We start from the raw sequence: 27969 nt of genomic DNA on the forward strand, positions 1-27969 counted from the left end.
CTATAATGCAGGCAATAAACTGCTACACTCAGGCTTGCCATCATAAAAAGGCTGTCATTTTCTTACCTCGTTATAGGAAGCCGATAGCTGGGAAATTATAGAAGGACTGAAAATAGGGCAGACAAGCGTCCAGCGCCCCGACAAGCATGAAGGCTTCATGCTGAAGAAGAGAAAATGGCCGCTGAAAGGCTGGCACAAGGTGAGTTCCCATTAGCCCAACATTCAGACCGGGCGCTAATGCTAATGAAGTCTCATCTCCAAACCAAAGCGATTGTGTTTACCAAAAAGTGCCCTCATCTCTCTCTCTATCTCTCTCTCTCTCTCTCTCTCTCTCTCTCACACTCACACACACACACTCTCTCTCTCTCTCTCTCTCTCTCTCTCTCTCTCTCTCACACTGTCTCTCTCTTCTCTTTTGCAGCGTTTTTTCGTTCTGGACAATGGCATCCTGAAGTACTCCAAGTCCCCCATCGATGTAAGTAATAGCTCTCTCAGAGAGGGCCAGGGGCACAGGCAGTCGCTTGTCATTAACCATCAGGCTGGCAGGCGCGCGGGCACCATGACTCAGCATAAAACTCACCGAGGGTCAGAGAGTACTCATTGTGTTTTTGGCCAGGCGAAAACACTGGGAATCTGCAAGCGCCTTGCAAAAGCAGCCCCATCTGCAGTGATAATGCAGCGTGACATCGTTTACGCAATCACTCCGCACTGGTCCGCAGACAGATAGCCCTTAATGCAGCATGCAAATGTGAATTCGTCAGATGCAGATGGGATGTATGGAAGGCTGAAGGTTTCAGTGAAAGCTGCTAAGCACAAAGAGCAGGTGATTTAGGCGACATTGATATTTCATAAATACTTTGAAATGGCCCTGTGTTCACTTTGGCACTTTCACTGTAGAGCTCACTGCTATAAAAAGGTGGAAGTAGTCAACCACAAAGTCTCTGAACCTGCAAACCCCTCCATCCCCATTCACACCCTGGCATGAACTGCAGAGGAGACAGAAATTGTGCAGCTAATATACAGCTAATATACAAGAAACAGCTAATATACAAGAAGCTGATAAACTGAAATAAAAGAATGTAAATGATGCTTTGTGCGACTCAAGAACCTGAAGCGCGATCAATGGCTCTGTCTAATTTTATACACCAAGGCCTTTCTTACCACGCTGCAGTCATTCATGGTCTACTGTTTACATGGCTCTCCTGTAGATTCAGAAAGGCAAACTGCACGGCAGTATTGATGTGGGGCTGTCAGTGATGTCCGTTAAGAAGAGAGCCCGCCGCATCGACCTGGACACAGAGGAGCACATCTACCATCTGAAGGTGAGGGGGAGGGAGAGACACACACACACACACACACACACAACTGATGGGATAGAAGAACTCTGCACATCCTTCACAGCAGGATCAGAAGAAATGCACAGGTGCACAGAAATGCACATGCACACACACACACACACACACACACACACACACACACACACACACACACACACACACACACACATTCACAGCACACACACACAAAAAGAAATGAAATGTCCAGAATGACCGTTCTGCCCTTTTTGAAGGTGAAGTCTCAGGATGTGTTTGACGCCTGGATGTCCAAGCTGCGTCACCACCGGCTCTACCGACAGAATGAGATCGTGCGGTCCCCGCGGGACGCAAGCATCCGCACCTTCCCTCCCCCCACCGCCAACCTGGAGTCCCCCCAGGCTGCCCCGGCCCCCGTGCACGAGGTCAAGGTGGGCCGCACGTTACACACACACACCGTCCACTGTGTCCAGCTCTGTGTTTCTTTACATTTCATACAGATTCTAGCCAAAGGAAATCTCAGGTATCTGTGCTGATGTACACAAATAAGTTCACAAACACAGGCGGTCACTTCCTTCAGCCCTAGAGTGCCCTAGACAGGTTGTGAATGAATGAAGCATGGCAAACGGCGTGGCGAAGAGTGCTGCTGTCAGCTGTGTCCATGTGGACGCACACTCGGGCAGACAGTGGTAATCCTCATGAGAGCGCCCACTCTCTGGCAGACTGCTAATGAGTTCATTATGACTCATCAGAAGCCACAGTAGAGGCACACAGGCTCTGTCGGCTGGGCACTCTCTCACAGGACTGATGGTCAAATTAAGCATTTCACCCTACAGGAGTGTGTGTGTGTGCGTGTGTGCGTGTGCCTGCGCTTGCCTGCGTGCGTGCGTGTGTGTTTGTTTGTTTGTTTGAGGTGAGTAGTTATATGTGAGTGTGTGTGTGTAAGTGATTGCGTGCTGCCCAGTAATAACATTCACACACCACAGACGACTGGGTTGTGTGCAGTTCAGGCTGAAATATAATTATCAGGCTGAGATTACAGGTGGAGCGTGACGTGGGACGAAATGACTGACAGCTCTGCCCTCTCTCACCTCTCTGCTTTCATGTCTTTCCATGCCTCTGTTTCCCTACTGTGTACTTTATCTCTTTCTTTCTTTCTTTCTTTCTTTCTCTCTCCTCCACTCTGTCCACTACCTCGCTCCTGTCTCGTGTCCTCCCCCTCCAGCAGCCCAAGCCCAGCACCTTGCCATGGCAGCCAACTGTGACCAGCACCAGTCTGCCGGCCTCCTACAGCAATGGCCAGAGCAAGGTGGCCGCCTGGCTACAGGAGTCCGAGGAGATGGACAAGTGTGCAGAGGGTGAGAACAACAACAAAAACAAAAGAGGGTGTGTGTGTCTGTGTGTGTGTGTGTGTGTGTGTGTGTGTGTGAGCGAGAGAGAGATTAGCTGCCCTGTGTCTTCATTTCGTCCGAGGCCACGCAAGCAGCCCTGTATGTTAGCCCTTGCCCCTGCTATCCCAAAGCAGCTTAGGGGTTATGGCCCCGCTGCAGGCTGAAGGCCACGCCCACGCACACTTTAGGGGATTAGCCGCACACGGCCCTGACGGCCACACGCGGAAGAGTCTGCGCCTCACGATTAATAAACAGAGCGCCGTGGTGGGCTGGCCCGAGCGTCTGGTCAACATGTGGCCCGTGAACCCAGCCCTTAAACCAGGGCGAGGGAAATTCACAGCTGGCTTAGTACACTAAGTGGGGCAAGTTCTTGGTGGTTGTTTTCCAATCCGAAACCAAACCTATGCTCCTTAATAATGAAAAGGACATGAATGATTCAAGTTGATCCTTGTATTTATACTCAATGACATTTGTTGCTCTGTCTGTCTGTCTGTCTGTCTGTCTGTCTGTCTGTCTGTCTGTGTGTGTGTGTGTGTGTGTGCGTGTCTGCTGTGTTTGTTGCAGAGCTCGCACGCTGCCAGTCCAGCCTCATTGAGCTCAGCAGGCTGCTGCAGAGTCTGGAGATCCTGCAGAGGACCCAGTCTGCCCCCAACTTCACAGACATGCAGGTGAGCTGCGCCGCCCCACTGTCCGGCACGTGGCCCGGGGCCTCTCTCACTCTCCAGCAGCAGAGCGCACTGCAGGGGGGCAGTGGGCGCCTCGCTACTCCGTGTCGAGACGACCGTAATGGACAAACACTCTTCCCTGAAGCCCCAACTACTCAGAGGATGGAGACAAAGAGAAAAAGAGGGAGGGAAGGAGAGGGTGACTCAGACCCTCGTGGTTAGACTGCATGAGGCCTCTATCCATTTAAAATGTAGCCTCCACCTACACTGCTTTTAGCCACAATGTTTGCAGGGAAGAGAAGCTCAACCAACCATCCATCACCTTCTTCTGTTCCCATCAGCCTCTGTTGAATCACAGCTGTGTGATTTGGAAAGTGTACTTGAGCACAGTCACATGAATTTACCATGTGAATTCATAATGTTTATACTTGTTCACTACTGTTGCTATAAACTGATGCTTTCCCACGAGAGTAATAACTGCTTTGTTTTTCATCACATAACCAGCTTTTTGATTACATTTCTTTACTGTCATAATAGCTGCTTTATTAATGATGATGCAGGCTCTGTCTGTCATATTAACCCCCCCTTTTCATCTATTCTTATCCATGTTTGTAATTTAGACCAATTGTGTAGATATATCAAAGAAAGACAAGCGAGTGAGCAGAAGATGGAGAACAAAAAGTGTCAGCAAAGATGCAAAAATGCAACTGCAGGTACCTATTCTTTTTTCCCTTTTTCCCCGCTGGCTGAGAAATGTCTCAGATCTAGAGCTTTCTATTCACTAATTACCTTTCTGACTTGATAACGTTTGGACAGACTTTTGTTTCCCCGTTTGCTTTAGTCAATTACCCCCTTGGGTTTCACAAGAGCTGTTTTTCACAGTAAGCCATGACCTTCGTGAATATAGCACAGCACGCCGCTAAAATCAGCCATTAGGAAGGAAGCTGTTACTCAGCGAGAGGGTTTGGCCTGTGACCGCCCGTTTCACTCAGAGTTCACGATCTTAAAGTGCAGCCGCTGTCTGCGCCCAGTCACAACATGTGATAGGAACTCCATTCTCTTTTATAAAACTCAACTGAAGGAAAAGGGCACACATTTCCATTCCGTAGCCTCTTAAACCGCTCGCCTGATTCCTCCCGGGGAGGACGGTTTAAATGCCCGCTTTCCTGCCCACGTCTGCCCGTGTTCCTCCCTGCTTGGTGCTGTGGAGCGCTATCAGCCAGTAGCACACAAGCAGCGTCTCAGTGGCAGTCCGCTGGGACAGCAGCATGATGATGTATGAGTCACCGGTCTTAAGGGGCCCAGGGACTTATTCAGCCTTAGTGCGCCAGACTTCAACCAAGAAACAAAAAAAACTTTGGGTAATTGGTGTTTCAGATGTCAAGAAATTGAGGAACTTTTGTAATGACAAGGTCAGGAAATGTGTTTGTATGTACTTTTTTCAGTTATGTGAGACTGAGAGTGTCTGTATAAAATGCATGCTCTAGAGCATGTGCACTTTTTGTCAAGGTTGATGAATTACGTGTTATTTTTTAGTTCCGCTCAGATCTTTAGTAGAGTTTCTATCTTGTTTTTGTTTTCATTTCAGTAGTTTTGATTGAATTAATCTCTGCTGTCTGGCTCTCATACTCACCCACAGGTGCATTCATTATCCCAATCCAGACGGGCCAAAGTAAGCAACGTTTGCTCTCAAGGCCCTTCAGCTCGCTAGCGCGCAACATTCACTCTGTGTCTCTGCTGCTCTGCTCAATCTGACCCCCTAAAACACAATAACCCGCCTCTGCCCAAATTTAAACTCTTCAAAGCCTGACCCAGTCCTCTATCTCCTCCATTGACCACTCTTGCTACAATGTTCATGCTTTGGGATTAAGGTCCTTTTAGTGAAGCAAGGGGCAAAAATAAACTAGATATGACCTGCAGATGCGTCAGGTTGTGTTGCTCAGTGCTCTGACACCAGTGACAGTGACAATGAGCGTCTTTGTTTTAACGCCTCCGTCTGCTCACTGCACTGAGCGACATCATCCAAGCACCCCAAAGTGAATGTGGGCCTGGTGGTGCCAGGCTTCGGTGGTGGGGGTACTGAAGTGGTGCTCGCGCCATGCACATGCACATGCACATGCTGTCATGGCAACATGGTTGCGTGGTGGAACGGTTCCATTCCATCGCTCACCTGTGCGGCTGCTCTTCTCTCGGCCCTGTGTGTTGATTCTAAATGTGTGGGGTCCGTGTGGAAACCATTTGTCTGATCGAAGGGGAAACTCAGCAAGCTGACAGAATGAAAGGTAGCAGAGCTAGCGCGCTGCCTGCGACTGGCAGGCAGGGAGAGGGAGAACTCATTCTGTTTCTCTGCCTATATCATGTCCTTCAGCTCTCTTTGAGCAGATTCAACAACATTTTACGGGCCTCTGCAGATGCTGCTATATTGTCAGTAGCCCTCTCCCTCTGCGAGACCATGATATCACCTTGCTGAGTCAGCCTTTCACAACTCAATATGGGTCTCAGATGAAGTGTGGGAGACACGTTGGGGGCTTGCATGCTTCTACATAGTGTTGTCCCTTTTGGCTGCTGGCATTGAGGTTTGTGGTGGGTGTGCCGTGCTTGCACTTGGTGACCATTTCCCTGTTGACCCACCACCCCCCCACCGCTGTCCCCTAAGGTCCCTATCAGTGCCAGCATGTCCCCAGTGCGGCTGCACTCGTCCAACCCCAACCTGTGCGCTGAGCTGGGGGACTACCAGAACCCCGTGGCCCATCTGACCGACAGCATGGAGGGGGCCGGAGACTACATCAAACTGCAGGAGGACTTCTGCCTCATTGCCCAGAAAGGTACCAGGCAGACCACAGGCAGGAGAACGGAGAGACCGGTGGCCAGTGAAAAAGCATTCAGTACTGGGGTTGAGGAGAGCGTTGCCCTTGTCTGTGCTCTAACGTAATGTCTTCATGTCCCACATCTTCCCAGTGCACTCCCTGCTGAAGTCGGCCTTCAACACAGTGGCCATTGAGAAGGAGAAGATCAAGCAGGCGCTGTCGGAGCAGGAGCAGGCTGGCCAGTCCACACAGATCGTCACCCTCAGGCGCTCTTTATCACAGGTGTGGAGACATGGACATCCACTGCTGTCAGCAGAATATTCACAGAGCCCCACAGTACTTTTCACATTCAGTTTTCACATCAGTCAATATTATGAACCATTTCACACATTGAGATAAAATGTGCACCCCCTCAACCTCATACATTTCCTCATTCATATGTGGAAATAGATCAGATTATGAATTGTGCCAATGCGATGTTGAAAATGTCCACAATCTTTTTACCTTTTTGCATTTACATTGCACATAATGCTATTTTCACGTGCACAACTGCCAGAACGGTGAAATGAAAGGAGACGGAAGATAGAGACGGAAGAGCTCTCCACTTTCTTATTCTCCTTAGAAAATAAAACCGGTAACCTATTTTGTGAACTTCTCAAGATACTTCGGGAACAAAAGTAAACAACTACTGTAGCCATTGAAATAGCCTAAGAATGCAAGCTTGTGTTATTTTGTGCCACCTTCATTATTCACTCATGTTTGCTTTCAATTCTGTGACCAAAATCCCTCCGGTGCGCATGCGGGTTGTCTCTTAGCAAATTAGTGAACCATGTAAACGCAGATATGTGATATGGGCCACTCTGAAACGTATGTTAACAGGCAGTCCAAAATATCGTATAGAACTGTTCAATCGAAGACTGCCAGTGTAAGTGCACCCATAGAGATAAGTATGTAACTCTCTTGGCAAATACTTCTGAGACTTCTAGTATGTTGGAATGGCTGGAAAGAGGCGAACAGCTCAGTGAAGGCTGAGATGCTGTATATTCGCTGCCATCACCAGTTAAGCTTCAATTCAATTCAATTGTATTAATATATGCCGCTATTAATAATAGACATTGTCTCAAAGTACTTTAAAGAGCCCAAGACATAAATCCCTTAGAACAAGCACAATCACAAGGTCCAGGAGCCTTAGAACAAGCAAAATCACAAGGTCCAGGAGCCTTAGAACAAGCGCAAACACAAGGTCCAGGAGCCTTAGAACAAGTGCAAACACAAGGTCCAGGAGCCTATTCAACACGTATGATGGATCACTCGTCAGTCCTGCTATATATGGAGAGATTTCTATGACTCACAAGAAAGTGTACACAGTAATGAGAGGCTTATTTGATGTGCAGATACGATCACTGCTTCTGGTTTACCGTGATTTGAAGGAAGAAGAAATCATTTGGAGATGAAAGAGGTGGGGGGCGGGCACATAGTTAATGGACTCACATTATCTTTCTACGTGTAATTGGAAATAAGATTAACACCGCTATAGATTTGTATGAAGTTCATTAACTTTGGCCCACGGGACTGTCTTTGGGTGTAGATGATTAGGCTGGAGTGGTCACACACTGTAGGGAGACAGGCTTTAGTCATCGTTTGCAATTAACTAATGCTTCCATTGAAGGCCTTTTTTTCTGGGTAATGAGTCTAACCTCAGATTCTGAAAGTGTTAATGCAGTTTATTTAGCTGTTTTTCTTTTCTAATTTCAGTTAGTGGTAGTTTGAGAGCTAATTTTAGACTGTGAAGGTAGACTGCCAAACAGTGTCTCCTGGTAGGTTGCTATTGAGTTATTAATTTTCCTGGTGTGTGTGAGAGAGAGAGAGAGAGAGAGAGAAAGAGAAAGAGGATCTTGATCATGGTGTAAACACGCCCTTCATTTTGACGGATGCCTGCAGTGAGGACAGCTGCTTTCCATGTCACTGACCTTTGTGGAGAGCGAGAGGCAGAGAGGGAGAGGTGGTGCAGAGAGATGTCTGTCTCTAAACAGTCCCTTCACCCACACCCTGCTCACCAAAAGGAAACCCCTTTGGCTTTGAGAGCATTCATTTTTTTCCCCAAGCTTTCAGAGTGTAGCCTTTTCTGTGAGGTGCTTTAGAATGGACTGAAACACAATGCCCATAAATAGCACAGCTGCTCTCTGTTGTTTATTTTGATATAATCATTTAGCCCAAGCTCGCTGTTACAGGAGGCCAATGGGACATTACTTTTGATGTTGTTGGTAATATTGTTTCAGGCTCTGTCCCAAAATGCTGAGCTTCGGACCCGTCTGAACCGCATCCATTCTGAGTCGGTGCTCTCTGATCAAGTGGTCAGTGTCAACATCATCCCCAGCCCTGATGAGGTAGGATAGCCATTGTAATCATGACAAGTCAGTTAATCTTTTTATCCACTGAGTGACCCCAGCATAACCTGGCGACCTTTACTGTCCTAACTTAATGCTGTTTTCTGGGAAGGCTGTGACTGCAGTAGTGATTTCTAGTTGGCATTAGGTGGATTTTTTTTGGTGGAGGCATTGGGGATATGTCTATGATAACAGAGAATATTCAGAAGCCCTGCCGCACAGGATTTGCCTGCATGATGATGAATTGTAAACGCGAGATGAGTTCTCTATTATGCATGAACTGCCTTCTAGCTTGGCACACAAGCTGCAACAGTATCAGGCAGGCAGTGCCTTCTAACTAAATATTAAAAATGATAATGAAGTTGTTAGTTACCATACACAGTACATTGGAGGCCATCTTAAAAACAAGACATGAATATAATGGGTAATGTGATCTGGATCATAGGACGTAAGTCTCAGAATAAAAATGGTAGCTGGTGAAAGCTGCTTGTGTTCACCACTCCAGTTCAGAGACTAATCGAGAGTTTGGATGAAAGCTGTGGGCTAGCCGAGGCTCATCCGCGGTAGTGCAGACCTCAGAGCACAAATGAATCCTGCATACAGTGTGCCGTTGGGATTTCCAACACTGCGTCCTCCAGTGCCTCCTCATACTGAACACTGAATCAGAATTGACTGGCATCCCCCCAACCCCCAACCCCCTCCCTCTTCCCTTTCACTAACAGGCCGAGCAGATCGTCGTGGGAATCCCGCTCACGCAGCAAACCTCCAATGAGAGCCGGCTGTCCATGTCTGAGTCGGTGTCGGAGTTCTTTGACGCCCAGGAAGTGCTTCTGTCAGCGAGCTCTTCGGAAAATGAGGTAAGCGTCGGAGAGGAAGTGAGCGGGCGAGCCAGGGAGGGAGGGTGGAGGAGGGCTAGGGGGCAGCAGCGGACAGCCTGGAGCAGATGGAGCTGGAGAGCCCTGCGGGGGGGGGCAGGTGCAGTGGGATGGAGCTACTGAGTTAGCGCCCTAACGAGTGCAGGGAGAAGGATGCAACAGGCCTCAGAAGGAGTCCACCGCCACTGAGAGAGGAGAGCAGTAGACTCTGCATTTTCTCCTCCATCATTTCCCCAGTCTATTCTATTCTTCGCGGACCGTGGCTCTGTCACTGGGCATTTATTTCAAACTCACATGCCGACTGAGCGCGGCAGCTGAAAGATTAGGCCTTTACTTTGGCTGTCTTTCTCCGAGCGTTACGGCTTCGTTATTTGTCTCCGCCGAGAACGGTCTGCTTGCTTGTCGGAGGGGTAATGGATGGGCTTGTTCATTTGCAGTCAGACTCCCTCGCTCGCGGCAGTCGGTGGTAGTTTTTGCCGCTGCGATCGCGGTGGGGATGAGTGCCAGAGTCGGTGCATCCCGCGCCGACGCCGCGCTCTGTGGTGGTGATGACTTGAAGGCCGGCCAGCTCTCATGATCCAGCTGTGTCTTTAATGTGCTTGACTGTTGCTGCACACAGACCAGACTCCCAATAGAAATACATTCACTCCACCGTGTTAGCCACAGAAAGCCCTGCAGCTCTCATAGGGCATCTGGGCTCTAGACAGATGGATAGTTACCAGTAAGCGTCCATGTAATCGGTAATAGCCATAACAAAATGAGACATGATGTGAGTAATGCACGTGTAGGTTTCACAGTGTTAAGGTACAAGCACTAAGCCCTGTAAGCACTTTCTTGGCATTAATCAATGCCCACAGCTCCTGGTCTCTTTTTTTTTTTTTTTTTTTTTTTTTTTGAAGCAAGGGAACATACACTGCAGCATTTCACGGTGTAGCAGCCACAAGTCGTGATGCAGTCTTAACTGATTTCTCACCCCAGTGTTCTCTCCAGCAAGGACTGCAGAGAGAGGAGAGAGAGTTGGTGTGTGTGTGAGAGAAAGAGAGAGAGAGAGAGAGGAAGAGGAAGAGAGAGGGGGAAGAGATAGTAGACAGCAGCAAGAACAGAAAATTGACTTTGGCATCCTCATGCTTTCTTTATGGGCTGCTGCTGGGGGTAGTTGGTGATGGTCCAAACTGACCCCCTCCCCTCTCCCTCCGTCCCCAATAGAGAAAAAAAAAGGAAAACCCGCCTCAGTCTAACACGCACTCTCCCCGCTTCTGTCTCCTGTCTTGCAGGCATCAGACGATGAGTCATACGTCAGCGATGTGAGCGATAACATTTCCGAGGACAACGCCAGCGTCAATGACAACGTCTCCCGACAAAGTAGGCGACCGTCTCTCTTCTCTTCCTGTGCTCCATGAGAGAGAGAAGCTAATGTGATGGGGGGATGAAGAGGGAAAAGGGAGGAGAGGAGAGGGCAGGGGAGGTGGGGCTGTGGGCGGCCCCTGTGTGTTACTGCCATGCACTCCTGCCCACCCACTGTCCATCCAGCCTTTCTCTCGTAATTAGAGGTCACCTTGTGAAGACCCCTGCTTCCACAATTAATAAGTTTGCCCCCTGGAAGGCTTCAGTGTTCAGTGTTAACTTTCAGACCTTAATCACTCTGTACTCTGCCGCTACCACATATACAGATACACTCAATTACCTGAGTTACATGATCAGGTCTGTCTCAAAAAAATACATTTAAAAAGCTGTTCTGATTTGGAAATGATCCATGGGGTTGCAGCAGGGCCGTTGTCTTCAGAGCCCCAAAGCAAAGTTGCTTGTTCCCACACCCTCCCACCTAATCCAATCTTGTTGCAGTGGCCTGAGCCATCCATCACAAGCATGACCAGTGCCTCACCTACACTTAATATCTGGGCCAGCCACTGGCACATATTTGTCGGACACATGATTAGGATTTAAGACAGTCCAGACATGAGACCACTGGTTCACCTTGTTTTGTCCTTTGTAACATTCTTTGCTTTTGCCTTACACCTACCTCATAGATTGCCTTGGACAGATATTAACTCGCTCACTGCCCCGTGCAATAACCTGCCTGTGTTGATAAGGCACAGTCCGGAATAAGGAACAACACAGGATGTTCCCTACATTGTTTTCACAGTTGGATTCCACTGTATAATCTAATACACAGATATCCAAGTAGTGGTAGTTTTACAAAGTTTTTCAAGCTAAATCAGAATGCTGTTAGGGTAGCTGCTTTGGAAAGCAAATGCTATTGAGTAAGCTCCTTCTTGAGGTCCAACTGGCTCTGCGATGTTTGGTTTGCAGTTGCCAACGGTGACCTGGCCGGCGGGGCCTTCCGTAATGGACGCCGCTCGTGCCTGCCCGCGCCCTCCCCGGACACCAGCAACATCAACCTCTGGAACATCCTGCGCAACAACATCGGCAAAGACCTGTCCAAGGTGTCCATGCCGGTGGAGCTGAACGAGCCGCTCAACACTCTGCAGCACATGTGCGAGGAGCTGGAGTACACCGAACTGCTGGACAAGGCCGCCGACACCGAGGACCCCTATGAACGCATGGTACCGTCAGCGCCGCTCACAGACAAGCAGACAGGACACGCAGGACATAGGCATGCAGACTGAGGTCCATTTGGACATGCCCATATGTCAGGTCCACTCACAGTCCACCCTCCTACAGTGTGCACAAAAGAGTGAAAACATAGAAAATGTAGTGCTGCTGCAGGAGCGTCTGAAGAACTAGCTTTAGCAGCACATCTAGCATCTGAGGAACTAGCTTTAGCAGCACATCTAGTGTCTGAGGAACTGGCTTTAGCAGCACATCTAGCATCTGAAGAACTAGCTTTAGCAGCACATCTAGCGTCTGAGGAACTAGCTTTAGCAGCACATCTAGCGTCTGAGGAACTAGCTTTAGCAGTACATCTAGTGTCTGAGGAACTAGCTTTAGCAGCACATCTAGCGTCTGAGGAACTGGCTTTAGCAGTACATCTAGCGTCTGAGGAACTAGCTTTAGCAGCACATCTAGCGTCTGAGGAACTGGCTTTAGCAGCACATCTAGGGAGGGAGAACAAAGAGAGCATGGCAGAGCGGCACACTGCTTGGGTCTGTCACATGCTGTGGGAAGTGGAGCAACCCTGGGGCTCAGACACACACGCACACATGCAAGCCCCCTCCTTCCGCGCACACACACACACACAAACACACACACAATGCATGGCTCACCCCCACATTCACTCCCTTTTTTGGCAGCCTAGTTCCAGTTCTTTGCCATAGCATCACAGAAATAGAATTAGAATTCCTCTGATCTGCTTGGGTCTTCTGAGACCATTTCAGCTCTGGGCCTCATTTGCGCTGCACTGGGTTCATTTGGCTGCTACTTCCTGTTTCGGTTTATCCAGCTAGATTTGAGATGGCGCGCCAGTTAACTTCTTCGACAGCACTAAAGCTTGCTGTGTCCTCCTTTTCTGCAGGTCCTAGTTGCTGCGTTTGCAATCTCAGGATATTCATCCACGTACTACAGAGCGGGAAGCAAGCCATTCAACCCTTTACTTGGAGAGACGTACGAATGTATCCGGGAGGACAAGGGCTTTTGCTTTTTCTCGGAACAGGTGAGGCCCTTTGGCTCGTGGTGTCTTTCCCGTAGGTGGGGTGGCGCCTCCGCAGGAGTGACCTCTTGACCTGTGCCCAGGCAGCACGGTCCTCCATCAAAACACATCTCCTCCTTTTCCTCCGGTTTTCCAATGGTAAAAGTGCATTTGTCAGCATTGTGCTTTTTCCCCTCGCCCAGAGGCTATTGGAAACACACATACAAACCTTTAGGGACACACACACATACACACTCTTTCCTGTACAAATATACTTGCATATATGCACACACACACACACACATTGGCACGCATGCGTGCACACACTCTGTGACATTGCCTTAAGCCAGCTTAGACCTCTTCCTCTTAGCGGGAGACAGTGACTCACTGCCGGCCTCATGTGACACACTTGAATATGCCTCCACTCTGGAAACACTCTAACCCTATCAGCCTATTACATGCTGATCAAATGCATTCCCTCTCAATCCGTGTGTGTGTGTGTGTGTGTGTGTTTGTGTGTTTGTGTTTGTGCGTGTGTGTGTGTGTTTGTGTGTGTGTGTTTATCCTGTTTGTGTATCATTGCAGTGTGTTAAGTATACTCCGTACTAGTCTGTGCTGCGTGTGATATGTTTGTTCATGCGTGCAGAAGTCCTGTGTTCTGTATCATTCCCTGCAGTGCATGCTGAAGTGATATACTCCCCACTAGTCTGTGCTGACTCATCATACATATTATATAATTCTGCTCAGGGCATAATAATTAACATGTAAAAGTAGGTTGTATTTGATAAATGTGCAGTGCATGCAGAACTGTTACTGTAGTATCCGTTATTATCTTTTTTATTTGACATTAATAGACATGAGATTGTGACTAAATGCTGTAGTAGAATTGTGATGTTGTCTCCATGTTTTATTATCATAGATGTCAGATGGAAAAATAAGTTTTGGGGGAAATCGATGGAAATCCTTCCCATTGGGACCGTTAACGTCATGCTTCCAAGGTAACCTGCAGACACTCAGCAAATCTTGTTCTCTCTTATACTCCCATTTTCCCCTCCCTCCTGTAGCTCAATCAGACAGGTGTTTGTTCACGTCAGTGAAGCATCCTTATTATTTCCTTGCAATCTCTGAAAGGCTAATAGAGATGTTTCTCACCTTTTGAGAATATTTGGGGTTTCGGATGGGGTGAGTTATTGCTGAAAGCCGCTTGCTCACTATCAAAGGGAACTGTTTCGGCTTTGAGTGTTCACCACACAGATGACAAATAAATCAGAGGAATGAACTGCAAGTGTGTCAGCACCAGCCTCCTCCCCCAAGCCCCCAGATTCTGAGGAACAGTGTGTTCACAAGCCAGTGTGCAGCTTTGAAGAGTTTTACTGAGCCTACCAGGGAAAGCTTAAAGCCAAGGACTTTATTTCCACTGCACCAATGATGTGGAAGCAAACGTCTCGCTCATTCGTTAAACGAGCCTTAATCTGAATTTAACGAGTGCCCCTGTCTCTGCAGCTATGGAGACCACTACGAGTGGAACAAAGTCACCACCTGTGTGCACAACATCCTGAGTGGGAGGCGGTGGATCGAGCACTACGGCGAGATCACCATCCGCAACACCAAGAGCAGCGCCTGCATCTGCAAGCTCACTTTTGTCAAGGTGAGGCCTCCTTTCCCATGCTCAAAAAAGCACACTCACAGGGTGTGTGTGTGTGTGTGTGTGTGTGTCAAGGTGAGGCCTTCTTTCCCATGCTCAAAAAAGCCGGCAGGCAGCGCAGCTCCGAACACTTGGAACGGGAGTCATGCAGCACTGCCTAAAAATAGCCGGTCCGTGTAATGCAGCTTATGCCCCCACCGGCATTTAAGTGCTACAGCAGCTCGGCTGCTCCGGAGGGAGAGGGACTGAGCCCAGTGTGTGGGGGGCCGTGTTAGTCCAGCCGAGAGACTCTTTCATGGGCTTGTGCTTTTGCAGGGGAACTACTGGAGCTCCAATGTGAATGAGGTGCAGGGCTTCGTGATGGACCAGGAGGGGAAGGTGGTGCACCGGCTGTTTGGGAAGTGGCACGAGGGGCTCTACTGCGGCGTCCCGCCCTCTGCCAAGTGCATCTGGAGGCCAGGTACTTCAAAGGCACTTCTGGGTTGTTAAGCAGCGCAGGAATGGAAGAAACTGCCAGAGTGGTTTCTGAATGTGGGGCCTGTTGTAAACAGTGCTGTCTGTTTATTTTCACACTGTAATTAATGGGCTTGATACCATGTAAATACCACTCTTACTTGTAATGAGCCCTTGTTGTGTTTACTCTGGGAGATACACTGTTATGGCAGCCACACAAGATGTGGTGGTTGCGGTGTCACTCTCCTTAAGATTGGGGTGTAATTTTCCAATTAGTACCAACCAACAGTGTGTTCAATGTCCTGTTTTGTTTTCGTTCCTGGCACAACTGTTGCTGAACTGTTAAATGTAGATTCTCATTTAGACAAAATTCACAAGCACACAGCAATAGCCCTCACTGGTGGGTTTTAGTCTGATTTTCACATCAAGGGAATCTTTTTGTGTGATGGCTGCCATTTCATTTATGTCAGGCTCCATGCCCATGGACTACGAGCTGTATTACGGCTTCACCCGCTTTGCCATCGAGCTGAATGAGCTGTGCCCCGTGATGAAGGACATGCTGCCGCCCACCGACGCCCGCTTCAGGCCCGATCAGAGGTACGTATCCACACAGAGCACCTCATGCCCTGTGGGGCGCAGTGCATCAAAGCGTGCCGGCAGATACAGATACAAAATACTGCCGCCTGCTGCTGCTGCTGCTGCTGCTGCACTCCTCACTTCACTGTCTTGTCTCAGAAAAGCAACCAGCAATCAGCAGTGGTGAAGAGGCGGGTGGAGTGGTTTGAGCGCAGCGTGTGATTAGTGTGGGGATTGTGATCCTAATGAGCGCTGCTGCCCCCTCAGGTTCCTGGAGGAGGGTAACGTGGAGATGGCGGCCGCCGAGAAGCAGCGCATCGAGGACCTCCAGAGGACCCGGAGGAAGTGGAACGACGAGAACAACACCAAGTACCAGCCGCGCTTCTTCAAGTGAGCACGCTGCGGCGTCAGAGCGCTTAGTACACCAGAGAGATACGATCAGGGTGGTGTGTCCATCTCAGGAAATACTTCAGCCTCAACCTTCTCTCGTGAAACAGTAAAGACACTGACACATACGGTATCTCACTCAAAAAACAGATGGTTAATTGGGCAATAATATAGTGCAGAATAACAATTTGCACAGTGGTTTGAAACTCCTGCAAAGTATAATTTAAAAACACTTGGGAAAAGCAGTTTTTACTGCTTACATTTTGAATAGGTTTAGGCTAACAAAATACATATAGGGGATTGTGTAGAATATTTAGAAAGATAACTTAGCCCCAGGCTAAGTACCTACATGCTGCAGAAGTAGTGGTAATCAACCACAGTAGACATGTTGTGGCAAGTACCTAAAAATGTGATGTTTGCGAAACCTTCCAGCTAGCAACGTCAGCCACAATCCCAAACATTGCCTTATAAGAACATTTCAGAGGTGCGCCTGATAAAAAATCCACTGGTTGGTAATCATTAACATCAGCTAGGATCGAGTGACATCCTCTCTTCAACATGTTTGCAAGCATGTGAAGGTACAGATCAGTTACATTGAGTCCATGCTTTTCCGGTGTGTGTGTGTGTGTTTCCGCGTCGCGTCGCGTCGTGCGTCGCGTCGCGTCGCGATGCGTCGCGTCGCGTGCGTCGCGTCGCGTGTGTTTGTTCACAAATTTGTTCACAAATATTCACAAATAATAATAATAATAATAATAATAATAATATGTTTAGTTTATATAGCGCCTTTCTCAAACCCAAGGTCGCTTAACATAGTGGGAAGGAAAATACAACAAACAAACAAAACAATACAACAAAGAGAAGCGAAGTGTAACGAGCACTGTTTCCTGTGTCAGTATTGCATACGTGCAGCAGCATCAAACAACAGTGGACTTCATAAAAGCGTTTTCCTTTCCTTCTGCCATTTCAGGAAAGTTGTGGATCTCAGCCAGAGAGAGAGATGGGTGTCCAACAATACCTACTGGGAGCTTCGCAAAGATCCCGGCTTCGTGAAGATGGAGAACCCTCAACTGTGGTAGCACTTGGATGGATGCCTTCCTGCGCTCAACATATCATCATCGCCGACAAAAAGAAGCTTTACCTATGCACAATGATGTTGAGAGCTGCGATCTCTATGTCAAGGCTACATGCATAAAACGTTGTGTCGGACTGCGGAACTGAGCGATAACTAACCACAGCCACCAGCCGAAGGCCTGCAGCATCCAGTCTTGTTCAACGCAGTCTCAGACTGTGCCCTCCCCACTAACTCGCAGAAAACAGGTTGGTCAGGGCAGTTCGTCTAAGGCCACCGTGTAGATCTACCCCCTTGAGACCATGTCAGGCTTTTGAGTATTTCCTTGCCTTAAAAGAAAAACACACAAAAAACATGATTAAAACAAAGTTGGCTTACCACCACTACTGTCACACACTTTAAGCTTTTTGTGACCGCTCGGTTGATTTGTTACAGCGCTATATGGGTTAGGCCAGTGTTTGAGCTTAGGTCTCAGTGAACTATACCTACAATATATCATGCATGTTTAGAAGGCAGCTTTTTCATTGGCATATGCTAAAATGACTTGTCACCTCATTTGTAGATTTAAAAAGTAGTGGTATTTTTGTAAAAAACAACAAAAAAGATGAAGAAAAGTGAACACATTAAAATAGGCATCCAATCAATGTGTGAGCCTCACCCACAGGCAACAGAGCCTTGTCCGTGAACCTCTATCATAGCTGTACTCTCTCTTGGAACACACGCGGCTCTGGTTTGATTGTTGAGAATGTTCTGTGGAGTACACAAGTGGACACTAGTCATGTGTGCACATGCACCCAACATTTGATTTATCCCAATGACGCACCCAAAGAATTAGATTTTATTGTAAATGATGTTGAGAGCTGATCTCAAAGACAATGTGCAGCTCTGTAGTTGCCAGCAGACTTCAGACCTTGTCCCTCTTTTGCCTCTATGAACTCAGCATTTGGACTTCCACACAACATCCTCTGCTTCTACTCTGCTTTTTTCTGTTTTTACACTATACAATTTGACGTATATCCACCAGGAAATACCAGAGCCGTATATACAGTACCTGTATACTGTATACGGCTCTGGGATATACATACCACTGGGTCCCCCTGCTGGCTGTCAGTAGGTACTACATAAAGAAACAGAAGGCAGTCAGAGATTAGGGACTTAAACCACATTCTGTATTCCAGGCACACAGAGGTCAGAGGCTTGGCAGATAACTGGCGTGAGGGAATCATACAGATATAGAATAGAATTTATGATTTTCATAAGCCAAAGAAGAAAGAATACTCAAACAGAAATGTGAATGTTAAATGAAGAAGTTATATATACCAGGAGAGTTTATGGCCATGATACAAGGATTTACCAAAACGACCAGTGTACAGGACATTTGATTTAAAGACCTTTCCATCACCACTGCCTTGCATTTTTTTAGATACACATTCCATGCTTTTTTTACACACAATAGTTTTGGAAACTACTATCGTTTTTAACATGCTTTAGTTTACTACGGAATCATTATTTTCTGATTCTTAAATACATGTAAAACAAAACTTAAATACAACAAATGCTCAAATTGATCAAGACATCAACCATACATCTAAGCAAGCGACGTATACAGTTTTTTTTTTTTTTTTTTTTAATTGTTATAGGCTTGTGTAAATTATATTAAGGACCATAATCTTCTTGTGTTCTGTAGAATGTTTTGTCCTTAGGTTACAGGAAAATACATCACGGATATTAGACAAGTAGCCTGATGTGTTAAGTACTCAATTCCATACAATAGCTTCACTCAACGCAGTGTGTTGTTCACTGTGTTAAGACATGTTTCACTGCGTCAGCTCCACTTGCTGTGCCTTAACACATCTACTGAACACCGTTTGACCACAGACTCTTATGATCCAATAACTAGGAGAGTGTTTCCTCAACTAACACTACCGCTTCTACATAGCTTACCGGCTCTCTCCTAAAGCAGTGTCTGTAACAATGGGATGAACAAAGCTGGACTTGTGCTCTCTACACCCCAAATGGCTGATTCTACTAAGTCACATAAATCTTCCCTGCAGAGCAACCACTCATTGGCCTAAGGGTCATTTTTCTTGAAAATTGAAAGGGAATTCCAGTCATGCTGTCCAGTGTGCTTATATGTGTGCCACACGTGTACTTGATCAAGGTGGTGAAGTATAGAAAGACTTGTTACTATGTATAATGGTGGACAGACAACGCAGTGTACATCAGCTGCTGATTCCGGCTCTTGATGCGGTCATTCATTTTACAGATGAGTAGTGAAAAGCAGTTATCAATACTGTGTTCACTGTGCAGAAGCATCAGGGTGCATTGTCATATTGTGGCAATGGTTTTGACCAAGGATGGTAACGACGTGGTTATATGCATATTTATTGGGAGTTGATTGTTGATGTAACGAAGACTTCATATGATGATCAAATGTTGTCCAGTTAAGAATTTTATATTTTAAGACATTTTGGCATCAAATAGTTTGCTGTATCTGAAGTCAGATAAAGTCCTGTTGCTGATCTTGGTTAACTAAAGCTAAGCTAAGGGACTCAGTGTCTGATTAGTCACATTGTACTGTTCCTTATATCTGCATGTGTAAAAGACATAGCCTGCCAATGAATGTTGCAAATGCCTTACAAAAATATTTTGTTTGTTTGATTTTCTTGTTTGTGTTTTTCAATTGGGAGTTTTTTTCACTTTGGATTTCCCCCTTAAGCAGACATGCACGATTGCGTGCTGTGATGGGCTGTCATCTTTGTTACATCAATCCATATAATGATGGGTTCCCTCTGAAGAAGTGCAATTGTATAAGAACATATCTTTCCATGAACACTGTACACTGCTGCTACATAGTGCTTGTTCTAATATAAAAAAAAAACAACTATAGAAAAAAATCATGCCTCCTGTTGTTGTATTAGTGTGGGGGACATCAAGTGTTGACTGCACAGGCACTCCAGTTAAACAATTTCAAACAGCTGACAAGATGACAAGATACTTCCAGATGGACATGTGTTTGGTTCATTTCTATGGTGTCAGAAATCTGAGTACTTGATCAAGGATCAAGCGTCTTCTGTTGACATTTACAAACATGTATTAGCACAGTACATAACCGGATGTAATTCAGGAAAAAAATAAATAAAATCATGTATCTTCAACATTGATATATTTATTTCAAACAGTCCACACACTGGAATCTCAATCCACTGAAAAAGTGATTGAACTGAAGTACATATTCATCTTCAAACAAATGGTGCCATAAAAGGCTACTTCAACTTTAAAAGTTTTCAGATACATGTTAACAATCAAAACATGACCTAAGTATGTATACTGGTACTTTATTTAGACCGGTGTTCAAAATATATAACTTAACTTAACTTAAATGTATAACAGTATAACCAACCCCCTCGATTTACAAACTGTGGTATGAAAATGTTTAGGCACCCCTCTGAGGCTGCATAATAAGAAACAGTGGCATGCCATTCATTTTCTAATAAAAGCCGAGTACTGGGGTATTTTCCAGACAAAGATTTTTAGTGTAGCAATATGAAGTTGTATGAAATTAAATCAGATGTGAAAAATAGGCTGTGCAAAGATTTTGGCACCCTTGTCATTTTGTTGATTTGAATACCTGTAACTACTTGGCATTGATAAATTGGAACACACAATTAATTTGGTGAGCTCATTAAGCCTTGAACTTCATAGACAGGTGCATCCAATCATGAGAAAAGGAATTTAAAGGTGTCTACTGTAATTGCAAGTTGTTCTTCTCTTTGACTTTCCAAGAGTCAAAAAGAGTGGCAACATGGGGGCCTCAAAACAACTCTCAAATGACTTGAAAACAAAGATTGTTCAACATTATGGTTTAGAGGAAGGCTACAAAAAGCTATCGCAGAGATTTAAGCTGTCAGTGTCCACTGTGAGGAAATGGAAGCCCACAGGCACAATTCTTGTTAAGGCCAAAAGTGGCAGGCCAAGTAAAATATCGGAGAGGTAAAGGCGAAGGATGGTGAGAACAGTCAAAAACAGCCCACATACCACCATCTTGCTGCAGATTGTGTCACTGCATCGTTCAACAATTCAGCGCACTTTGCACAAGAAGCTGTACGGGAGAGTGATGCGGAAGAAGCCTTTTCTACACACACGCCACAAACAGTCACTTGAGGTATGCAAACGCACATTTAGACAAGCCAGCTTCATTTTGGAATAAGGTGCTGTGGACCGATGAAGCAAAGATTGAGTTATTTGGTCATAACAAGGGGCGTTATGCATGGCGGCAAAAGAACAGCGTTCCAAGAAAAACACTTGCTACCCACAGTAGAATTTGGTGGAGGTTCCATCATGCTGTGGGGCTGTGTGGCCAGTGGCAAGCACTGGGAATCTTGTTAAAGTTGAGGGTCGCATGGATTCCAATGACAATGACCCAAAACACTGCTCAAAATCTACTCCATCTATGCAAAGGAACAAGTACAACGTTCTGGAATGGCCATCCCAATCCCCAGACCTGAATATCATGAAAATCTGTGGGATGATTTGAAGTGGGCTGTCCATGCTCGGCAACCATCAACCCTAACTGAACTGGAGATGTTCAGGAGGAATGGTCCAACATACCTTCATCCAGAATCCAGACACTCATTACAATCTATAGGACGCCTCTAGAGGCTGTTACTTTTGCAAAAGGAGGCTCTACTAAATATTGATGTGCTTTTTCTGTTGGGGTGCCCAAATTTATGCACCTGTCTAATTTCGTTTTTGCATGCATATTGTACATTTTCTGTTAATCCAATAAACCTCAATTCACTACTGAAATATTAATGTGTCCATCAGTTATTTGATTCCAAACACCCAATTATTTTATAAATGAAAATCATGGAAATGGTCAGGGGTGCCCAAACTTTTTCATACGACTGTATGTAAACCTGTGTGTTGTGAGTATGATCAGTCATTCTTGAGCCAAAAGACATTTTTTTTTTAACAAAACATGAAGCAAAATTTAAATAAAATAAACTATGCAAAAACAAATGAAACTACATGTACCAGTATTTCACATATTCTAATCTGTAGAGATATATTTTAATATAATCTCACAAATATTGATCTCACAATATCTTTGTGATAGGGCTAAGTTATACTTGCTGTTAGACCTCGCATCAACGTGCGTGACAAAGCACCAAACAAACGCAGAATATGCATGGCAGCCATGATACGTACATGTATGCGTCGTTAGCAGCAACAATACTGCTAAAAAAAATTAAGGGAACACTTACAGTTTGCCACAATTGTTAAAACACATTTTTTGAAACCTTCCACCCTTTTCTCCATTCTCAAACTATTCACAGAATGTCTGACAGTTCTTGCAAAATAAAACACTCGCCTCAAAAATTTTACTTGTGCTCAGTACCGAACAGTGTCAGAGTACCGATCCAGTGTATGATCAAAGTGTTCCCTTAATTTTTTTTAGCAGTATGTAATGGGGTCTAGGGAGTATAACGGTACACTAAAAATCATGGTTTGGTGTATACCTCAAGTTTTGAAGTCACAGTTCGGTCCATTATGTCTCAAGAATGATTGTTCCATAATTAATTGAAGACACCTTGTGTACAGGACTACTCCATGGGAATTTGTCCTGTACATAGGTTTAGGCCCAAGGAAAATAAAAGGACCAGCTAGCCACAAAAACAATGTCATATGTCGCTGTACAATTTAATTTATAGAGCAGGAATGACTTATTTCATCGTAGCCATGATCTTGATATATTGAAGCGCACTGTGTGCTGCGTCATTCTGTGCGTTGCCAATAGTGATGCCAGTCCCATGGCACACAGTCACTGGCATGGTAGATAGCTGCACTAAGCACTGGTACTGCCCGTTCACCGTCAGCTCATCTGTGAATGACACACAGGGTGGTTAAGAATTATTTTCAGACATGCCTGAGGCCTCATTTACAAAACTTCCTTATGCACAGATTTAATCTTAGACCGTCCTTACGCTCAAATCCATGCCAATGCTCAGATTTTCTCCGATTATCTCCAAGTCAGGTTCCAACCTGACGTACGACCATTTCCTTGTGGCAATGCCGGGGTACTGCAAGTAATCTAAGGTCCAAGAACTTGGAATTAAAAAATTCCAAGACCAACAATCTCATGCCTTTCTTTGCCATATGCATGATCAATACCAGCAGAAGTTTTTTGAAGTAGTTTTTGAAGACTGGGCGCAGCTTAATGTTTCATGGTTTGACACGAAACTAATGAGAACTAGCCTACTTAAAAAAGTGAAAAAAAAGGTGGGCCTATAGCTTAGCCTACTTATTTCATAACATCTAAAATAAACCACGAAGGCCTACTATAGAGTGACTAACATTCTTACAGGTGATCTAGTATATATTTTGTGTTCTCTTAATAATAATGATTAATATAATGTCCAATTGCCCTCATTTAAGAGATGAAAATTACATTTGTGCTCATGGTATTCCCAGCTCCGTAACAGAAAGGTAATATTTGCATGTAGGCTATAGGTATTTTATATAATCTATACACCACCAAGGGACGGAAGTTATAGTCTGAAAGCAGGGCCTCACATCCTCATATATGGGGACGCTATCTTGGCAATCTGAAACCCAGCACACAGCGTATTCTTATCACGACGCAAAGCGTATTCCCATCTTGAGTTTTTCGCCATGCCTTTCTCTTTTATTACACAATGCGCCCAGGGGTGTGGCAATTAACGACCTACGGTGTGGTCTGGCGCATTATATAAAAAATGTTATCTTACACCATCTAAAAAGCATTATGCCACTGACCAAGAAAAACCTGGTCTATAGCGAAAGGCGCATACGAAGCTGAAGATGCACTGTCACGAGGGGCCCTATCTCGGCGATCTAAAACGCATGGTCACTGACGAATATCTTAGGGGTTTGTCCAGTCCACATTAGGGGTGATTTTGTTATCAAACGTTGGCCGCCTGGTGCAAAAAGGCAGTTCTTATATTTCTTAATCAGTCATGGGTGTGTTTAGGGCGTAACATTTAAACCAATGAAAATTACATCTGTCATTTCCTTTAACAGCAAGCAGCGCCATGGTGCAATGCAAAGATACTGCCGTCAGAGCCGTTTATTTATCTCTATGGCTCTGCTGCCGGTGAATGTCTGTAGGTCAGCATAGTCCATATTAAGACGTTAAGACTGCTCCTCTAAACAATTCCCAATCTAGCTTAGTCTGTAGGCCTAATGGTTGATTATTAACTGGGGTGATATTAAATTATGAAAACTGACATTTTTTTATGGTCTTGGTCTCGACTCCTAAAGGACTCGGTCTCGACTCGGACTTGCTTCCTCAAAGAGCTTCTTGCTCTTGCTTCCTCGGTCTTGACTCTGACTCGACTGTATTTGGAAACCAACAGACTCGGTCTCGACCCTTCAAAGACTCGGTCTTGACTCGGACTCGGCATAGGCGGTCTCGTCCCCATCACTAATAGCCTACACGCATCTGCACTCGTCTATTATTTGAACTCATTGGCAAAGTGAAACTAACTTCACCGTGGTGTCATAGTCAACAACAAAACAGTTAATTACTTTCACTATTAACTGACAATGGGTTACAATCAAAAACAGCCTGAAAAAAAAGCAACACAGTTCGACACAGTTCGAATCACTGAATAAAAAACCTAAGGACATATATCCTGCAGAGGAGTTGCTGCTTACATCTCGTGACAGTGCGTCTTCAGCTGTGCTTCATATGGATCTTTCGCTATAGACCAGGTTTTTCAGTGGCGTAATGCTTTTAAGATAAGTGATTTTTAGATAATGCGCCAGACCACACCTTAGGTCGTTAATTGCCACACCCCTGAGCGCATTTCTTCAATAAGTGACACGCATGGCGAAAAAGTCGAGTGTAAGATTTGATTCATGATAGAAATATGCTTTGCGCTGCGCCAAGATAGAGCCCGAGATGTAAGCAGCAACTCTTCTGCAGGATAAATGTCCTTAGGTTTTTTATTCAATCATTCGAACTCTATTGGGGTAAGTATTGCTTACTAATGATATTGATGAAGGGGTGTACGATCACTTCAGAAATTATCTAAGATCAAATTAAGGGTGGTTTCTACGCATTTTTTTTATAAATGAGGCCCCTGGTGTAGCTATTCCAATCCATATTTCATTTCAAGCTGATGAAGAAGCTTAATCACCTATATTGTGGTAAATGATCTCAAAGCCCTGCTCCTGCGATATGTCCTGCATCATCTGGACGTAGTCTGTGTTCGGGATGCTGAGAGGAGTCCTCCTCAGTTGAGAAATTGTATCACTTGTCGAGTGGCGCAGACTTTCCAAGTAGACTATGGGCTTCGGTGTCTGAGGATGTGAAAGGACTGTTAGGCAGAGTTCAAAGAGGAAGCCATTTGAAGGACTGTTTAAATATTTTCAACGATGAAAAAAACTAACTTATAACATACCCATGTAATTTCAGCGGACCCTGATAGGCTTTGGAGTTTCTCAAGAATTTTCTCAGCCGCAACCTTCTTGGCCATTTTCTTTGAACTTCCTGTTCCTAATATATACATTCATGATGACAACATTTCATTGTTAATTATGTTAAGCATGTTTAGAGAACTCACACATCACATGACTGATACATTTAAAGGCACAGTCAGCGATTACACAGTAAGTTGTGTTTGTTTTGTTATATTTTTTGGGCTTTTTGCCTTTATTCTGACAGGATAGTGAAGATAGACAGGAAGTGAGTGGGAGAGAGGGAGATGGGGTGGGATCATCGGGACATGACCGCAGGTCGGATTCGAACCTGGGTCCCCGTGGGCACTTGGACCCGTACATGGTACGGGTGCTGTAGCCTGTTGCGCCACAGCGCCCCCCAAGTTGTGTTTGTTTTAAAAGTATTTTATGTGATTCGAGCACAATCACTGACTGCACCTTTAACTGACCAGACAGTACTGATACTAGACTCTACCTAGAACTCGCATTAACTTGGTCCTGCTAATATTTTACCATTATGTTTATACACCTCACAATCTTAAAAACACACACTTCTCTCTCTCTCTCTCTCTCTCTCACACACACACACATCAAATAACACATTCTCTAAAGCTACCGGTCTCCATAAGGTTCTCCAGTCTGCAGGTGACGGAGAACTCCTTGTTGTGGCAGGGACCTGTCTCCATCACCACCACATACTCAGGGAGATGCCATGACCTCTGAAGAGCCAGCTCCTGTGAGGATGGATAAAGTTTGTTTCAACGTGTGTAAAACAATATCCACAAAAATGAGTTGCAACGAGTAAGCTACACAGAAAGGACTGAAATCTGAGAAACAAACAGAAGAAAACACAGAACAACACCTGTAGCACTCCGACAGGGTTCTGCTGATCATTTGGCTCACAGAGTCCGTTGTTCTCAGTTCGCTGAAGCACAGGCCTACAATGGAGACACAAAGCATATTAGATGTCTGGTCCATCTAAGTCTTTTGTGTGTATGTCATGTTAGTATACTGTAGTGTACTGTACTACAGTGTAAACTAGCTTACAGAGCCCCAGGATCCATTTCCAAGACCTTCAGTGCAGCCTCAGCAGCCTGATGTTTTGCAGCTTTCTTACTGAATCCTTGACCTGAATTTCCAGAAAGGACACAAAAATCAGCCTCTGAGCTTGAATCTTGACATTTCCTCCTCTTAACTGACATCCAGATAATGCCAATATGCATTTCCAATTACACAAAATGACTAATTAATCCTTAATAACAATATTATTATAGCACAACAGAAAACACAATGTGACTGACCTCTGCAGGTTATTTCACCTATGGTGACAGTAAAAACAAAATTCGGCTGATGTGGTGTACCCTCTGCTTTCTCCATGTCATAAATTGGAAGGCAATCAATTTTCGTGCCATATTCATGAAGAATTTGAATGGGTGTTTTCTCAGGACATGCCATCTGAGTTTGCTCGGAAATGCTGCAATAAGGGTATGACATTCTGTCAGACGAAAAGGAGCACAGGTAGCGTGCGCCTACAGTCCGCTCATCAAAACAGTGAATAGTGAAGTTTACAAACACTGAGGTATAGATATAGTGCAGTAGTGTGATTACATGGACAGTGTAGGCTTTCTTTTAGTTAGTGTCCTCTTATCTATTCTTTCAAACGTTAATATTTATGTTAACACAAAGCTTCTTGCCAGTTTAGTTAGGCACTCCCTTTAACGGACTGATGCCGGTAGATTAATGGACAGCAAAATGCAATTTCACCTGTTCGTTTTGATCTCACAGAATGAAAAGTTGCTGAAGTGATATCGAATATAAGTTAACTGGTAAAGCTACTTTCAGAATCTGACGTTACTATGCGGCAAGCTAATGTTAGCCAACGTGCGTCCGGGCAAACTGTTCTGGCAAGCTAGCAAATGATAAGCTACTAAGTAGCCAAAGAAAGATGAGCGCTCGCGCGCACCCACACACGCACGTGCCAGAAGTTGCTAAAATGTTGCCGCCTTATTATTAACGCAGGCGACCGACCACATGAACACAGAAACACTTTATCTAATATCTGAATTACGCATTTGTTTACTTCTTCGTAGCTAATGTGTCCATCGGACTCCACCAGTAGAGATGTCTTCCCAAAAGCAGGCGGGTTTAATGGCTGACGTAATTTGTAGGCCTATCGCAGTGTAACATGAAGTTGCTTGCCCAATCATAACTGTCCAAACTTTGACTGGCATGATTAAAAGCAAATTACATTTAAAACATTCTTGTTGCGGGCTTTTTCATTGGTTTATTACAATGCAGTCCTTAATGATTTCGTTTATGTTTTATTTTTTA

General features: G+C 45.3%; 2 protein-coding genes across 3 annotated transcripts in view; one reads left to right on the forward strand and one right to left on the reverse strand.

The window, feature by feature from the left end:
- The window catches only part of osbpl6 (oxysterol binding protein-like 6), a 37740-nt gene extending 17428 nt beyond the window's left edge, over positions 1-20312 (forward strand). The window contains exons 3-22 of the mRNA XM_048238235.1: positions 77-199; positions 422-475; positions 1209-1322; positions 1571-1744; positions 2542-2671; positions 3269-3372; positions 3990-4082; positions 6026-6194; positions 6328-6458; positions 8456-8563; positions 9286-9420; positions 10713-10800; positions 11749-12002; positions 12911-13053; positions 13906-14022; positions 14528-14672; positions 14985-15129; positions 15593-15719; positions 15966-16088; positions 17053-20312. Coding sequence (XP_048094192.1) covers positions 77-199; positions 422-475; positions 1209-1322; positions 1571-1744; positions 2542-2671; positions 3269-3372; positions 3990-4082; positions 6026-6194; positions 6328-6458; positions 8456-8563; positions 9286-9420; positions 10713-10800; positions 11749-12002; positions 12911-13053; positions 13906-14022; positions 14528-14672; positions 14985-15129; positions 15593-15719; positions 15966-16088; positions 17053-17161 — 2586 coding nt within the window. The 3' untranslated portion in view covers positions 17162-20312. The remainder of the gene's footprint in view (positions 1-76; positions 200-421; positions 476-1208; positions 1323-1570; positions 1745-2541; positions 2672-3268; positions 3373-3989; positions 4083-6025; positions 6195-6327; positions 6459-8455; positions 8564-9285; positions 9421-10712; positions 10801-11748; positions 12003-12910; positions 13054-13905; positions 14023-14527; positions 14673-14984; positions 15130-15592; positions 15720-15965; positions 16089-17052) is intronic.
- Positions 20313-22831: 2519 nt separating this feature from the next.
- prkra (protein kinase, interferon-inducible double stranded RNA dependent activator) lies at positions 22832-27927 on the reverse strand. 2 transcript variants are annotated; one of them, XM_048238231.1, is made up of 8 exons: positions 27719-27927; positions 26940-27112; positions 26686-26767; positions 26501-26576; positions 26255-26372; positions 25602-25696; positions 25338-25500; positions 22832-23038 (listed from the first exon to the last, which is right to left on the reverse strand). In XM_048238231.1, the coding sequence occupies exons 1-8, from the start codon at positions 27739-27741 to the stop codon at positions 22881-22883; spliced, it is 888 nt and encodes a 295-aa protein (XP_048094188.1). In that variant the 5' UTR covers positions 27742-27927; the 3' UTR covers positions 22832-22880. The 2 variants fall into 2 exon arrangements, with proteins under 2 accessions (XP_048094188.1, XP_048094189.1); XM_048238232.1 differs by lacking the exon at positions 27719-27927 and adding an exon at positions 27403-27712.
- Positions 27928-27969: the final 42 nt, after the last annotated feature.

This window comes from Alosa alosa, chromosome 3 (genome assembly GCF_017589495.1).
Source record: "Alosa alosa isolate M-15738 ecotype Scorff River chromosome 3, AALO_Geno_1.1, whole genome shotgun sequence".
NCBI lineage: Eukaryota > Metazoa > Chordata > Actinopteri > Clupeiformes > Clupeidae > Alosa > Alosa alosa.

Excerpts from the sequence above, each read along its gene's own strand:
- prkra (XM_048238231.1), bottom strand. The coding sequence starts at position 27,741 with ATGGACACATTAGCTACGAAGAA. Across the intron at positions 27,113-27,718 it reads GACACATTAGCTACGAAGAA|CATTTCCGAGCAAACTCAGA; the intron begins GTAAACAAATGC and ends CCCTTATTGCAG. Across the intron at positions 23,039-25,337 it reads GATCATTTACCACAATATAG|ATGAGCTGACGGTGAACGGG; the intron begins GTGATTAAGCTT and ends TGTCATTCACAG.